The following is a 14286-nucleotide window of genomic DNA, read 5'->3' on the forward strand; positions in this document are numbered from 1 at the left end:
GGAGGATGTCTTGGGTCTGCTGATAAACAGTTCCTTATTTTGAAGTTCTTATTATGAAAATATGAAACCAAGAGTGATGATAGTGTGTGTTAAGTTTAACTAAGCAAAGATGTTATTGTTTGAGTAAAAATTGCAAAGTCGTACCCCATGCATATAAGCTGAAGAAATCAGTAAAGCTTTGTACCTTGCCACCAGAGCAGTAGTCTGTCTGTCTCTTTAAGGCTTTCAAGAAACTGATGTTCGACACCTTTCTGCACAGCCCATGGTAGACGCCTGCTGCTCATTCCTGGGACTGATATACCTTGTGTCTAGGGAGCTCCATGGCTGCTAAAACATGTTCTACATGCTCATCCCATAGGGTCTGGTGTTTTAACACTATGATGGCAGTTACAGATCAATGTAATGATGAAGAATACCAATCAGTAGGACCTGACACTTGGATGCAGAAAAATGAGTTTGCACTTTAAGGAAGAGAATAAACCTTAGCCATTTCATCCCTGGTCCTTCCTCAGCCTGTTCGGGTTAAGGATGCAATAAAAGTGACCTGGCTGACTAAGGGCAGAGAGAAGTGTGTGAGCCAGGTGTCCTGTTCTTCCTGCTATTCTTGCCAGCAGCCCTAGGCAGTCTACCTGAGTCCCAGCAGCCTCATTCGTTTAACTGAGAAACAGATGGGTTTGCTATGACAATCCTATATTTATTTCTTCTTTTATGTTCTGGTTGTAGCAAATCGAATAGCCCAAGTTCAAGGCCAAGTGCTCCATGTGCAAATTACATCTGTGCAAATCTAGAAGATCCTGAACATCCTTACCCATCAACATATTTGTCCATTTTCAACATATGTATATACACATGTATATCATACATATATGTGTGTCAATGTATATACAAACTCATGTATACATATTTACCCAAACATATGTATATGTGTGTCTATATAAAAATTCATACCTACACACACACACACACACATACAAATATATATATGCTTGAACTCAGGGCCTGACATATATTCAGAAAACAGCCTACCACTTAGTCATTCCTGAGCAGGTGTGTAATGTGTGTCTGTGTGTTTGTGAATGTGTAAGTGTGCATCCATGTGCACAGCCCTCTTCTTACATTTCCTTTGGACTCAGTGCCTCACTATCTTGCCCTACTGACCTTAAACTCACTCTCAGATATTTCATTTCCTCCTTGACTCAAAAGGAGGCGTAGATGACATGTTAGTAAAGCGACTTCTACTTGTGCTCACAGTGAAAGGGCAAAGCCAGTGAAGTGGAAAGGAGGGACTGCAGCTGGACTGATGGTGACATAGAGGATCTCGGGTCCCCTCTCCCAAGGCTCTGGTCGAGCTTGGTGTTTGGTTCCCATATCATGTTGTATTATTGTCCCCATGTCCCAGCACCACACACAAACTTCACATCCAGCAGCTGGGCCTTTCCTCTGCTGCCCAGCCCTTTAACACACTTAAATTTCAGAGAACCTCCCTTCAGTTCCCACATTTCATTCCTGCCTGGATGGATTTCCAGTGTCTTATTTCAAGCAATGTTAATCATTGCTGTACAGATTTCATACCCATTGATGAGTCACCCCCCATTCTCTGCTCCCCAAAGCTCCATATAACCATTACAACACTCTTTCTATTAATGAATTCCCCTCTTCTGAATATCACATGTCTAGGGGTCACATGACACAGGCCCTATTGGGTCTGACTTCTTTCCCTGTGAGCATATTGGCAGGGTCACACACAAGGAAACAGGAAATGTCACCTCCATCATTTGTCTAATGTAGTAATAACTTATGGCCTGAACAAGCTCTGCTCTTCCATGCATCTCTTGGGACTTGAGTCCCATTCCCTTTGCCAACTATGAAAAGCGTGGTGGATGATGGCTGCAGTGCCTGTCAGGTCCTCGCTTCCTGTTCCTCTGAGTACCTGTCTACAGTGTTATTGCTGTCTCAACCTCTCCAAAGATGCTGCACCATTCTCCATTCCTACAGCTGCACAGGAAGGCTTGGAATTCTAGCCCTGCAACCATATATCATGGAGAGAAACAAGTTCTTGGCCTATGCCTGCATTTTGAATCAGTTTCTGAGATGTAGCTGCAGGGGTTGGGCTAGTGTGAGGGCAGAAGTGGCAGCCAATGTTGATGGTCATTATAACTATTGCCGAAAATATTACTCCCTATCCCACAGTCCTGCATGCTAATCTTTCCTGTGTAAACCTGAGACCTTGTTGGTGATCTCTGTTAGGTAGTTGAGTTCAAACCTCAAGGTGATATGTCAGAGTTTCATTAGATCTAGTGGGAAGGACACATTGTGTTTTGAGTTTTGACCTTTCAGTTACTTCCCCTCGTTAAATTTTAAGAAATGGGTGCTCAGCATGTAGAAGGAACTGAGTCTCACAGGATGATACCAGGTGTCAGCCTTAGGGAACTGTAATATGTCCTATCTTTCTCCTCCACAGTCTTTCACCTCTATTGCACATTGGACCTCTACCTTTAGAGGCTTCTTCTCCATGACAAAATTTTGGTTTCAAGAGGCATGGAAAAGGTCAGCCCTGAAGGAATGATGAGAAGAAATTGCTGATACCTAGGTTCTAGACTCCTTTAAGAGACAGACTCATATTTTGGCCTCCAAAAGGGCAGCATGAGATTTATTAAACCCTAGGTTCCTTAGACACCTGGTAGAAGCCAAATGGATCGAGGGACAGAGCTGGTTCATATCACTACTCATAGAGTGCATTTGCTGTCCATCTCATGTCCTTGACTGACAGTTAGGCTTATTGTCATTGTGGGGACACTTGGCTACTGTCAATAGATGGCCCCTACTTCTCTCACACCATGGTTCTATGTGTGTTATCTTGGTGCTCACTGGGAAGGGAATCCTGTGTGTGTGTGATGCTCTGCTGACCACAGGTCCACCTGCCACTATGTCTTCTGAGGAGCCTTGAGGCACAGGTGTGTCTCCACCTTGATGGACAGCTTTCCCTCTGTCTGCAGGCCTCTGGCTGTGTTTCCAGGCTCACAGGATTCTCCATGGACACCCAGCACCTGACCCAGATGCACCTTGGCCTCCTCTCCTCCTCTACCTAGTTACTAACCTGGCTCAGTCCTTGAGCTGTATCACCCACTCCTCTCTCTAGGTTTGACCTGCTGTTCCCTCAAGATTCCATCAATGATGATCCCCATGACCCCTGCACCACCAAGTTCCCTGCATTGTGGCCACACAAGTTGCAGTGGTGTAACAGGAGCAGTGGTTGACCCTGCACAGCTCCCTGTGGCTCTGAGACATTAGAGGATCACATGGGGATGGGTTATTTACCATCTAGTGTATGTTCTGTCCTTTTCCAAAGTATGCTTCTTCTCAGGTTCCAGGAAATGGCTCCATTGTTCTTTGCACTGGACTAAATTCTCTTTTTGGTCATCTGACTACTAATACTGCCTCCTCTTCCTCCACCTCCTCCTTCTCCTCTTCATCCTCCTTACCACCACCATCACTACCACCAGCATCATAACCACCACCACCATCACCATCACCATCATCCTCTTCCTCCGTCCTCACCACAGAGCTCACCTCCTAAACCCAGGTCTTTTTGGGTGCTCTGTGTGCAGCATCCAGAGTCTTGACCCGCCCACCACCACTGTAAAGTCTCAGGCGCAGACTCACTGTTGGATGAAGGTTGTGCCTTGTCACCAGTCAACTTGAAATACTATGATACCTAGCTGTGTGTCATGGGAAAGTGGCTAAACTTCTCTGTGCCTCAGTTATTTTATCCATAACCGGACTCACAATAGCATGTAGGTCAGAGGGCCATCACAGGAGTCACAGAGTGTGAGTGACAATCTCTATGTCCCTGTTGTCACCAGAGGGTACAATCGCCAAACGGAAGCTCTGTGAACACTGTCACATTCAATGCAGTTACATGTTTATTGATCCTTAGCTCCTGCCCTTTCAATTTGTGTGATGAAGGTGGAGGTGTCCATCTGTCTTGTGAGGTTGGTCAACTGGACACTTAGGGTTAGGATACTTCTCTATCCTGAGTAGGAGTGCTAGGGGTAGAAGAACTGCCCTGAACCACAAGCCCCATGCAGCTGCAGGGCTGAGATCTCCACCTGTACCAGATCTGGGTGGGGCCAGGAGACTATGCAGGGGCTGAGAATAGCTCTGCCCAGAGGAAGGCAAGAGTAAGGTAGAACGGGGCACCAAACATTTCAGATGCTGAGATAGGCCCAGAGCTGCAGGTTCCCTTCTTAATCCTTATGGGTTGGCCTGTAAACTTGTATAGTCCCATCATGACTGAAAAGCTGAAGGCAGAAATAAGCAGAGCCTAAGTTAGAAGAGAGCCTCACTGATGGTCCCAGCGTTTTGGGTTGAAGCAGATACAGTGGAGACAGCAGGGACGGGGAATAACACAAATTTCAGGTCAGGAACTTGATTTAGTGCTACCATCAAGACAGGGAGTCTGACGATAACTAGCCATAGGCTTGTTTCTCTGCATGAGGATATGACAGAGTTGGTCAGTGTCACTGTCTATTCAAACATGGAAGGCAACATGTGCAGACAGACCTATGTTCAGGCATAATTTCCAGCAGTTGGGGAAAAGCATACTCCTTATTTAGGAAGTTCTCATCACTCTCTGGATTTGTAACTTTTGCCATAAAGAGGGCAATATGAGTGTTTGTGTCAGAGATAATCATCAGGAATGGCCTGTCGAAATATATTTTCATAGAGTAGATTACACCTTGACAACATTGGAGATTTTGATATCCTGTGCCAGCAGCTGCTTCTGTGCCTGTCTCACCCACATCCAGCACAGCTTTGTGGACCACCTGTGGGGAGAGAAACACATCACTCACTGGAGACCAGGGAGGGCAGGAGAAGGGTCTTGAGCAAGCAGTGAGTGCTGGCCTCACCTGCTCATGAAGATTTTTGTTACTTCCCTGAGCTCTATCCCTGGATTCCCAAGCCTCTGCTCAGGCTGTGAGATGAGGCAGGCCCTGGTTGGCTCAGTGTCTGAAACAGGGATGCCCTGAAACCACTACAACAGGAGGACAGGACTAGGCAATGCCAGCATTTTTTATTTTGTTTCTTATGTTTACTGCTGCTATTCTATGTGCTAGAGAAGAAGTCCTGGCTGTTGCAGTGAAGTTGAGGCTGGGCATGCTTTGTGCCTGCAGTGGACTGTGGGTGGAACATTCAGTGCAGCACAGGTTGGTATCCATGTGATCTAACACCAAGTGTAGGCAATCCCCACCATGGGTTCCTTGGTGAGGTCTAGTCCAAAGGGCAAAGTAGGGACTGGCTGCATGCTCTCAGCAAGATTATCTAGGGTGGGATTAAGCTCTCCCCAGCACGAGGCAAACAGAAGTACAGGGGTTCTCACACATTTGCCAATGCCACATGCTGACATGCCCTTAACCATCCACATTCACGACCAAACTGAACCACCCCACATTTCTTGCTTTACCTGAGAAGTTCTCAGATCCTTGGCTTCTGTGATCCCAGACAGGTCAGCCTGTTTGGAGAAGACTTCCCTGATGCCCAGCTCAGGAAGGATGTGCTCCAGGCTGTAGTCGGTGGAGATGGAGAACTTGGGCAGGNNGAGCTCATCTATCATCCTGAGAATGAAAGAAAAACACAGAGTTCCTGTACTCTGTGGCTTCTACAGTCCACTGTGCTGCTGGGGCTCCTCTACACAGAGAGCCCTCTAACTACAGGGAAGTCCTCTTCCCAGCCATGCCAACACAACTTGACTTTGTTCTCCCTAATACATTAATTACCTGTCAGTGCATGAAAGTGTGAACAGTAAACAGGAGACCTGACTTGGTGCTGGCTGCTCTTTGAGATTGCTTTCCTCCTAGATCCACAAATGCAGCCCTTCCCTGACACGAGGCCCTCTGACATCACCTAAGGAGCCTTCTGTTTAATGTAGGACCCTGCATCAGACTCCAGCTGTCCTTATCCTCTGACACTGCCCCTCTCACCTCACCACTCCTCACCAGTGAGGAATGAAATAAAGATTCACTGTATTAGCATTCCCACACTTTCCCTTTCTCAATTGCAACAAAGCCCAGAGGCTAAGAAATTNTTTTGGACTTTAATCTCTGATAGACTCTGAGGGTCTATGTCCCAGCTTGGCATGTAGTGGGTCTTCAAGTCACCATACCATGAATGTTGAGTGAATGATGGATGAGGGGATGAGAGGACTCCATGGGGCACAGCTGTATCTCAGAGCTCATCTCTTGTCAATCACAATCCCCCCTGGCTCACAACTCTCCACTCACTAAAGACACCATGTATACACAGGCTGTTAGAGAGGGGAGAAACCTCAGCTCCCTCTCTGAGCTGGTTTCAAATTGTGAAGAAAAAAAAAAACACAGTAAAATCAGGCCTGAAACACCTGAGATAGTGGAGGGGACTCAATTCAACTTCACCTGTCCCCTGCTGACACTTTAACCTTTACACTGGCTGTATGTGAGACTCTGAGGTACTGGGATACTAGATATCAGAACAACAGCACTAAGGGATCCTTGCCAGTTCTGGGTCTTTGTCTATGTACCTGGGCTTCAGAGATTTCTTCCAATTCCTCAGGGTCTCTGGTTGCAAGCTGGCTTCAACCTGCTGCATCCTGCCCTGGTCAGGGAGGATGAACAGGGCGCTGGCATTTCCTCTGTACTTCAACTCCACCACAGTGCAGAACAGCTCCTCATCCCGGAAGTAGGATGTTGTCAGGTTATTAATTTTCATCATGGGCACCTTCACAGACCTCTTCTCATCCAAGTAGAAGTCAGACGTACATGTATCATCTGGATGAAAGGGCATTTTCCATTTACCTAAATGTGGAACAAATCATCAGATTGTAACAGTAGCACAAAGACTGCATCTCCACCCCATATGGCACCAACTTCTGAGTCATGACAGCTGTCAATATACCTTCAACAGCACAGTGTCCCTTAGTAGTTTTATAATAATTAGAAAATCCTTGAGAGATACAGAACTCTGAATGAGAAGAAATCCGCAGGCTTAGTTTGCAAAGAACAACCTCTAACCCTCAGCCTGGAGAATTGAGCTTCTGAGAACCAGGTGTGTAAGCAAGGGATGAGAGTGCAAATGGTGAGCCTGGAGCCTGGAGGGAGACTGGGATCCTGTTGTCCTTAGGGGAAGCATGTCTAGAATGTAATGGGAAAAAAGAGAAGAGTTGAGTCCTTTCTCTCTGAGATCTGTTAGCTGTGCAGGGTGGGAATCATATTGTTGGAAGGCCGGACTGAGAGCCAAGCATCGACTTAGTGTGAAGCCAGCCCCTGGGTCCTGTAACACAGACTTGATTTACCAGGAATCCATTGATAGTGCAGTTATTAAGGCATGGGTAATGTGTGTGTTCCAGGAATTATAACTATATCTAAAAATCTTAGCATTGTAAGGCCTGTGTGTAATAAAAATTACACAACCGTTCCTGCAAGGCTTCAAAACCTACTTTAAAATGGGCAGCATAAAGGACACAAGTCCCCTGATAAGATCCTCTCCCTCCACTCCCAGGCAGTGACCACGCTCACCTTTAAAGTAGATGTAATTCACCAGCATCATGGATGTCCTCTCATCCAGGTCTGAGATGAGTTCCTTGATCTTCCCCTGGGTCTGATTGCTCACATAGTCATTGATGAGCTTGGTAGCCTCGAGAGGCTGCTGGAAGTCTGCTGTGAAGGCCTCAGCCTGATACAGAGCCCTCGCCTTCTCCTTGAACTCTGCCAGTATCTGCAGTTGCTTTTCAACAAACAGGGCATTGCCTGTGCTGATCTGTACCTGGTCACCTGGCTGACTGAAAATATATAGCAGGTACCTAAAGCCCTGGTGGATGTCTGGTTCAGGGGTCTCTGTGAGATTGAACTTGAGACCTTCTAAAATTTCCTTCAGGGTGTTGCTCTTTGCTCCCAGGGACAGGAGGGCCAAGGCAGTGGAGATGCTGAATGGGGAGAAAACAATATTTTTATCTGGATTCTTTAAAACCAGCTCCTTGTAGAGGCTGAAGGCAAAGTCAGTGTTGCTGGAGGCCAGTGTTAAACTGTCCACTGATGTGATATTTTCTTGCACTTCCTGGACTGCAGTGTCCCTTTCCAAGGTGACATCTGGGCAGCCAAAGACAGCAGGGGAGACACCAGCCATTACTCTCTTCTCCTGTGTGAAGGAAAAGATCCACTCAGTTTATGAGAGTTAGTGTTGTCCTGACCATCTTGTAGTTCTCTTATCTGGCCTGTTTTATGTTTGGTTGCCTCTGTATCCTTCATAGGAGATGCTCTTGCCTCTGTAATGACATCAGCCTGTGCCCTGCTTCCTTTACCTATGGAGGACCTGCTGTTACTGTAGCCACTTTCCTAATAGAGAACCATTATTCAGAGAAATGAAGTGACTGCCAGGGTCACCATGAAAGGAAGTGAAGAATGTGGGATTGAGCACCAGCCTGTGTTATCTTAATATCTCCTCTCCTTTTCTGACATTGTCATAAGGACTCACTGGGAGGCAGGAACCACCTTCCTTTGCAATTGTGTGCCAACACCTCATCACCTCCCTTTAGTCTGGACACAGGGTAAGAATCTTGGGCCAGTTAGGCAGGAGAGGACCCAGCCCAACCTCCCGGTGACCAATCTAAGGAATCTCATGGCAGTGAGATGGAACTAGAGCATGTGTCTTGGAGTGGGGATGTCAATTGAGAAGAAGCAGTGTAGGTGTCTAGCTCAGTGTCAGAGCCTTGGGACCTCTGAGAACAGGTACCAATTAAAAGGACCAATAGTGGAAGGTTCTTTAACTCAAGCCAAGGTACCTCCTGGTAGCTTATATCTCATTGAAAAACGGTGGGACAAAAAGTGAGTGGAGGCTGAGTCTCTCAAACCTGGACAATATTTTATTCTGGCTTTCAGGATGTCTGTGTGGTAGCAAGCAGATTGGTAAACGTCTGTGGGCAATCTGTCAAGAGGACCATGTTACATAATTATCAATAATATCTGTAATATATAATATCTTCAACATGGGATTAGATGTGACAAATGTCCAAAGGGCCATCTCCTCTATACACACTTGTCCTGGGAGTCACAGGTACCAGGTAACCCTAGAAGTGATGGTTTGTGATCTTTCTAAAGACAGCTGCTCATTTTCAGCCTCTGCACCTACTGTAGGAGAGATCAGAGGAAAGGCAGATTCCATAGGTGTGGAATGGGGAAGGGGAGGAGTGGAGAGGGGAGAGGACAATGGGAAAGGAGAAGAAGGAATGTGGAAGGGGAGGGAGATGGACTGGATGATGGGAGGATGAGGGGACAGGATGAAGAAGCTAAGGGGAAGATGGAGGGGATAAGAGACTGGGAGATGTAGGAGAAAGGAGAGCAGGGGAGGAAGGTGTTGGAGCTTTGCCTCATGTCCCCAAGGCACTGACATGCCTGCAGAGAAGCCAGGAGCTTCAGCTACCTTTACCGTGTCAGTCTGAGGCAACCATTTCTTTAGAAAAGCATCAGATAATTCTTTATTCCAAGGTCATTTCCACAGAACACAGGCTCATCTGTTGGTGGAGCAGTGAAATGAGTCAGTAGCTGAGCAGTTGTCTTATACTCCTGTCTAGGAGAGTGTGGCCCTGCTTTCCTTTCCAGAGTATTTACAAGGGAAGTGGGGTCCCTGAACCTAAGGCCTCTGCAGTCTGATGTGAGCATGGCAGTGGTGCTGACTCTGGAGAAGGGACTCTGTAACAATCCTGTCCCTTCCTGGCTCCTACATCAGCACCTGAATTAGCAAGGTCTCAGTATGGACCTGTGGAGGGTCAGAAGGAGCAGGCTCCATTTGCTTTCCAGGACATAGCTCAGGGCACCAGCAGCTTCCATAGCCATGAAGACCCAGATAAGAGTGGAGATGTTCAGGCACTGCAGAAATGTTCCTGGAGTCCAAACTAGTGCCCCAGAAAAAATGCTCACCCTTCCCAAACCAAAACCCTAGGTCATAGACAATACCACACACCCAGAGAAGCCTCCTTCTGTCCCCAGAGAGAAAGTATCAGGGCCTTACCTGCAGAGCTTAGCCAGCTCTGTCTGTGATAGCTGGCTCCTGGTGGTCAGGGCTGCTGCCTTCCTGGTCTGCTGTTCTCTCCACTGCTTGCTGAACTATTTATTTCCACCAAGGACTGGTCCCACATCTTAGGAAATGGTGATGTATACAAGCTGTGCTCTGGGCTCTGATGGGAAATGTGTGATTTCTAGGAAATAGAACTGATAGGTTTTAGCTTGCAAAATCATTTCCTGCTGGGCAAACCCCTAACTGTTATAAATAACATGGTAGAGGGAGGTCCTGGTGTGGTTTCTGCTTTTTAAATGTTGAAAGGAGACTGTGGGAGAGGGATGTGTAATGAAGGCAAAAAGACCGGGCACAAGCACAGACCACAAGTCCCTAGGAGGGTTAAAGCTAACGCTTGTCCTGGGCTTTCTAAGTCACTTGAAAGAGAAAACAATTCTATGTCCATGCTGGATGCACACATTCTGCAATGCTGACAGGCTTTAACCTGCTTCTATATAAGTGTCCTGCCATGCTAGAATGGTTACATAATAAACAGAGATGTGCTCTCCACTGTTTGGCTGACTTCTGAGGGCAGCTGCCTGTGTCTGACAGTGGAGGAAATCTGAAAGGAGTCTTTGTCTGCAGAGACTGACTGGCTAATGGAAATTTGAATTCTCTAGAGAGATTGGAGTATGGCAGGTCCTTACAGAGGTTCATTATCACCTTATCTTGTGCTAAGTTCTATCTCTATGGAACACCCATGTATTGCCTGCCTGTGTGTCAGAACTGACATCTGTGATAATAGGATCTATTAACTTATCAACCAGCTAGCTGCAACCCAAGAGCTAAGCATGGCAGCAGATGGTGACTTGAGTCTAGAGAGAAGCTTTGTCATGCTGATGTAACTTCCTCTCTCAGGTATCCTTCCATGCCTCTTAAACTCGCCCAGGTTTGTGGTTTTCTTTCTTTTGTAAAGCTATAATGATTTTGTAGAAATGATTCCTCATTGCAACATGGAATTTGAGTGATGGAAATCTGTGTTCTCTGACAACTGTCATGCAAACTGGCTCTAGAATGAAGTATCCCTTACTTTATTTAGGATGAGAGCTGTGGATTTTGTGTCAACAGTAGGGTGAGGAATTTACCAGCATGTGTTTGGTCCAAAGCTGCAGTCACACAAATGGAAGTGCCAGTCCTAACAGGGAGGATTCTTGATGCCTAAGGAAAGCCTCAAGTTGGGTCTACACACACCAGGAAAGAAGATGGTCTATGGTGTAATCCTGTTCACCAGGAGGAACCTTAACATTCCATAAATATTAGCTACTTCAGGCAAGGGACCTAGTTCCCATTCCATGCAGGCAGCCTGAGTCAGCTCAAAGCACACTACCCTGCTGTCATTTCAAATCTTTTTTCTTCTTTCGGATGTTGCTTTTTCTCTGTGCCTGAAAGTGGGGAGGGGGGACGAGTGGGAGGAGAGGTGGGACTGGGAGGAGAGGAGGAGGGAGAAGGGGGAGAGCAGGAGGGAGAGGGGAGGAGAGGAGAAAGGGGTGAAGGGAGAGTGTAGAGGGAGAGAGGAGAAGGTAGAGGGAGAGGGGAGAAGATAGAGGGAGAGGGGAGATGGAGAGGGGAGAAGGGAGAGGGACATGGGAGAGGGAGCGGGGGAGGGAAGGTGGGGGAGGGAGAGGGAGAGGGCCTGCCAATTTTATTCCCAATAAGATCTTCTTCCTATCCACAGACTTTAGTTTAATGTCTTCACTGCCTCTTTGCTTACATTTGGTTCTGAAACCAGGGAAAGAACACTGGGCACTTTTCACAAGGTCCTATCCACCCTAACTTAAGTGTCACCTTTGAGACTCCTGGGTGTTTCTTCTGGATTCTGCTGGCTCCACCACATTCAATATCAAATTTTAGAGTTGGTCATTCCAGCTCTTTCCCTTCCACTGTGCCCGCTAGATTCATGTCAACTTGAAACAAAGTGTGCTCATCTGACAGGACGGAATCTCAGTTGACATTTGAACCTGTGTCTCAGCTTGCAGAGCATTTTCATAGTGATTGATGGAGTGTGCTCAGCCAATTGTGCATGGTGTCATCCCTGGACTCATGAGCCTGGGTCTGTAAGGAAGGATGCAGAGGAAGCCATGTGAAGCAAGGCAGTAAGCAGCAGCTCTGCATGGTCCTGCATGGGCTCCTGCCTCCAGGATTCTGCCTTGTTTGGGTTCCTCCCTGATTTCCTTCAGTGATGAACGTTGTTGTAGAAGTATCAGCATCAGCAACCCTTTCCTTCCCAACTTGCTTATTGGTCATGGTTTCATCATAGCGATAGAAAAATGAATTAATGTCTCCTCATACCCTGTCCATATGTCTGTCCACTCCTACGATTTAATTTAGTAGCTGTATCCTCTGTGTCTGTCTCCCTCATTGGATCATTATAGCTTGCTTTCTCTGTCTTTCTGAACTCCTGGAGCCTATTGGACCAAAGTCTGGTGGGTTCCTCAGCTTTGATATACAGGACACATCCCATCCCTAGGCACTAACAACGTCTTTTATTTTCCCTCTGAATCATCCCAAGAAAATCTCCAGTGGAGCCTGAACTTGTCTTTGGCTCCACTCCCTGAGTCTTTTAGTAAGATCCATGTGATTCCTCCACTCTCACGGAGACAGTTCTGACCAAGCCAGTTCAGTCAGTCTATAGGTACTCCAGGGCAGGAATGAGGTTTAAAAAGAAAAAAAGAAAATTAGACAACATTTTAGCATGTCCCCAGGCACTTCTGAGGCTCTCAGGTGGGTTTATTTTTTCCCAATCTGCTCTTATTCCAATTTAATTACATGTAAGCAATAAGGTCAAGCTGTACCATAAACACAAATAGTCAAGGAACAAGCAAGGCAATACATAATGTCTGTCTGGTGATCACTGTTTCTAAGGGCTTAACAGGATGACAAAGATATCTGAGCCTACTTCCCTATCCTAGCCCAAACTTATATTCTTGCCTGTAGTCTACTACTTTGTTCTAGCCTAAAAGTAGATTCTTGCCTGACATTACTTCCCTATTCTTAGCCTAAAATTAGATTCCTATGTGAGCTTACTTCCTTGTCCTGGCCCAGTGTTATATTCCTGCCAGAAATCCGTTTCCTTGTCCTTGGACCAATGTCAGATTCCTGCCAAGGGGCCCCCACAGCTCTCCACACATGCTGTAACCCAATCATGTGCAAGAGGAATCCAACACTCTGTATTGCATGATCTGCTTCGTGTCAACCTTCTGGAACCATCTGTCCCCTCATTCCCATTGCTGCAAATTCCCAAGTGTATCCTCCCTCAGGACCTTGACTCTTGCTTTCAGCTCCCGGGAGCCCAGATCTGTGTCCATTTGCACAGCTCAGTTGCTCATTCCCTTGAACTCTTGGCTCATGTGGAGCTGCCTCACTTCTGCTCTTGCTGTCTCCTTGGTTTTTTTCCTACATGCTTCTGGAATTCTGTGTTGTGTTGGTCAAGCTTTCCCAGGGAGAAGGTAACTGCACAAGAAGGTACTCTCCTGCCTCATGCACTGCTTATGTCCCATGTTTGACATTGAGTGGTTGCAGATGTCCCAGCTGGTTCATGCATCCAGCTTTGAGTACCTTATTCTAGGAATCCATGCTTCTGCCTCAGATCACAGTCAATTCTCTGACCTGTCTCCATCTCCCACTTTCATAAACTAATCCTACTGCAGTTGTGGTTCCTCTGTGTTGGAGTTACTTACTGCCAGAACTTGACATCATGACAAAAAATTCCCAGATGCCATTCTTCCATGTGACCTTATGCAGTCTGGAACTTTCTGGAGTCTAGTTCATATCTGTTTAGGAGAAGCTTAGAGTAGCACAGTCCTCCTGGAAGCTGAGCTTGGCAGGAAGCCTCTTGTCATCAGAGCCTCGTCCATGAAGAGGACCTGTCTGTTTTCTTCTGTGCATGTTCTTACTTGCTGATTAGCCTGAGGCTTCATTTTCATTATATTAACATTCATATCCTACTCATACTTGAATGCCTGCATTCATCCATATATTCCTGCATTCATTCATTCATTCATTCATTGCTGGTCTTCATTGGAATCTGCTATGCATGAAGAGGAAAGGCTGGGCTAAGTGCCATAGCTGCTGGCTTTGGGTCTTGGGTTTGGGAGATGTGAACACAAGCATGGAGATTATAATGGTTTGTTAGCTACTGTATAGTCATGTTGATGATAGACCATCTCAAGTCTAGTTTTCTGCCAAGGGCTTATGTTCTCCTAT

General features: G+C 46.4%; 1 protein-coding gene across 1 annotated transcript; it reads right to left on the reverse strand.

Moving 5' to 3' along the window:
- Positions 1–3900: 3900 nt before the first annotated feature.
- LOC110289200 (serine protease inhibitor A3F) lies at positions 3901–10111 on the reverse strand. Its single transcript, XM_021155357.2, has 5 exons — positions 10039–10111; positions 7551–8169; positions 6557–6830; positions 5465–5615; positions 3901–4826 (listed from the first exon to the last, which is right to left on the reverse strand). The coding sequence occupies exons 2-5, from the start codon at positions 8155–8157 to the stop codon at positions 4521–4523; spliced, it is 1338 nt and encodes a 445-aa protein (XP_021011016.1). The 5' UTR covers positions 8158–8169; positions 10039–10111; the 3' UTR covers positions 3901–4520.
- Between the last annotated feature and the right edge of the window lie 4175 nt (positions 10112–14286).

Source organism: Mus caroli, unplaced genomic scaffold (genome assembly GCF_900094665.2).
Source record: "Mus caroli unplaced genomic scaffold, CAROLI_EIJ_v1.1 scaffold_6281_1, whole genome shotgun sequence".
Taxonomy (NCBI): Eukaryota; Metazoa; Chordata; class Mammalia; order Rodentia; family Muridae; genus Mus; species Mus caroli.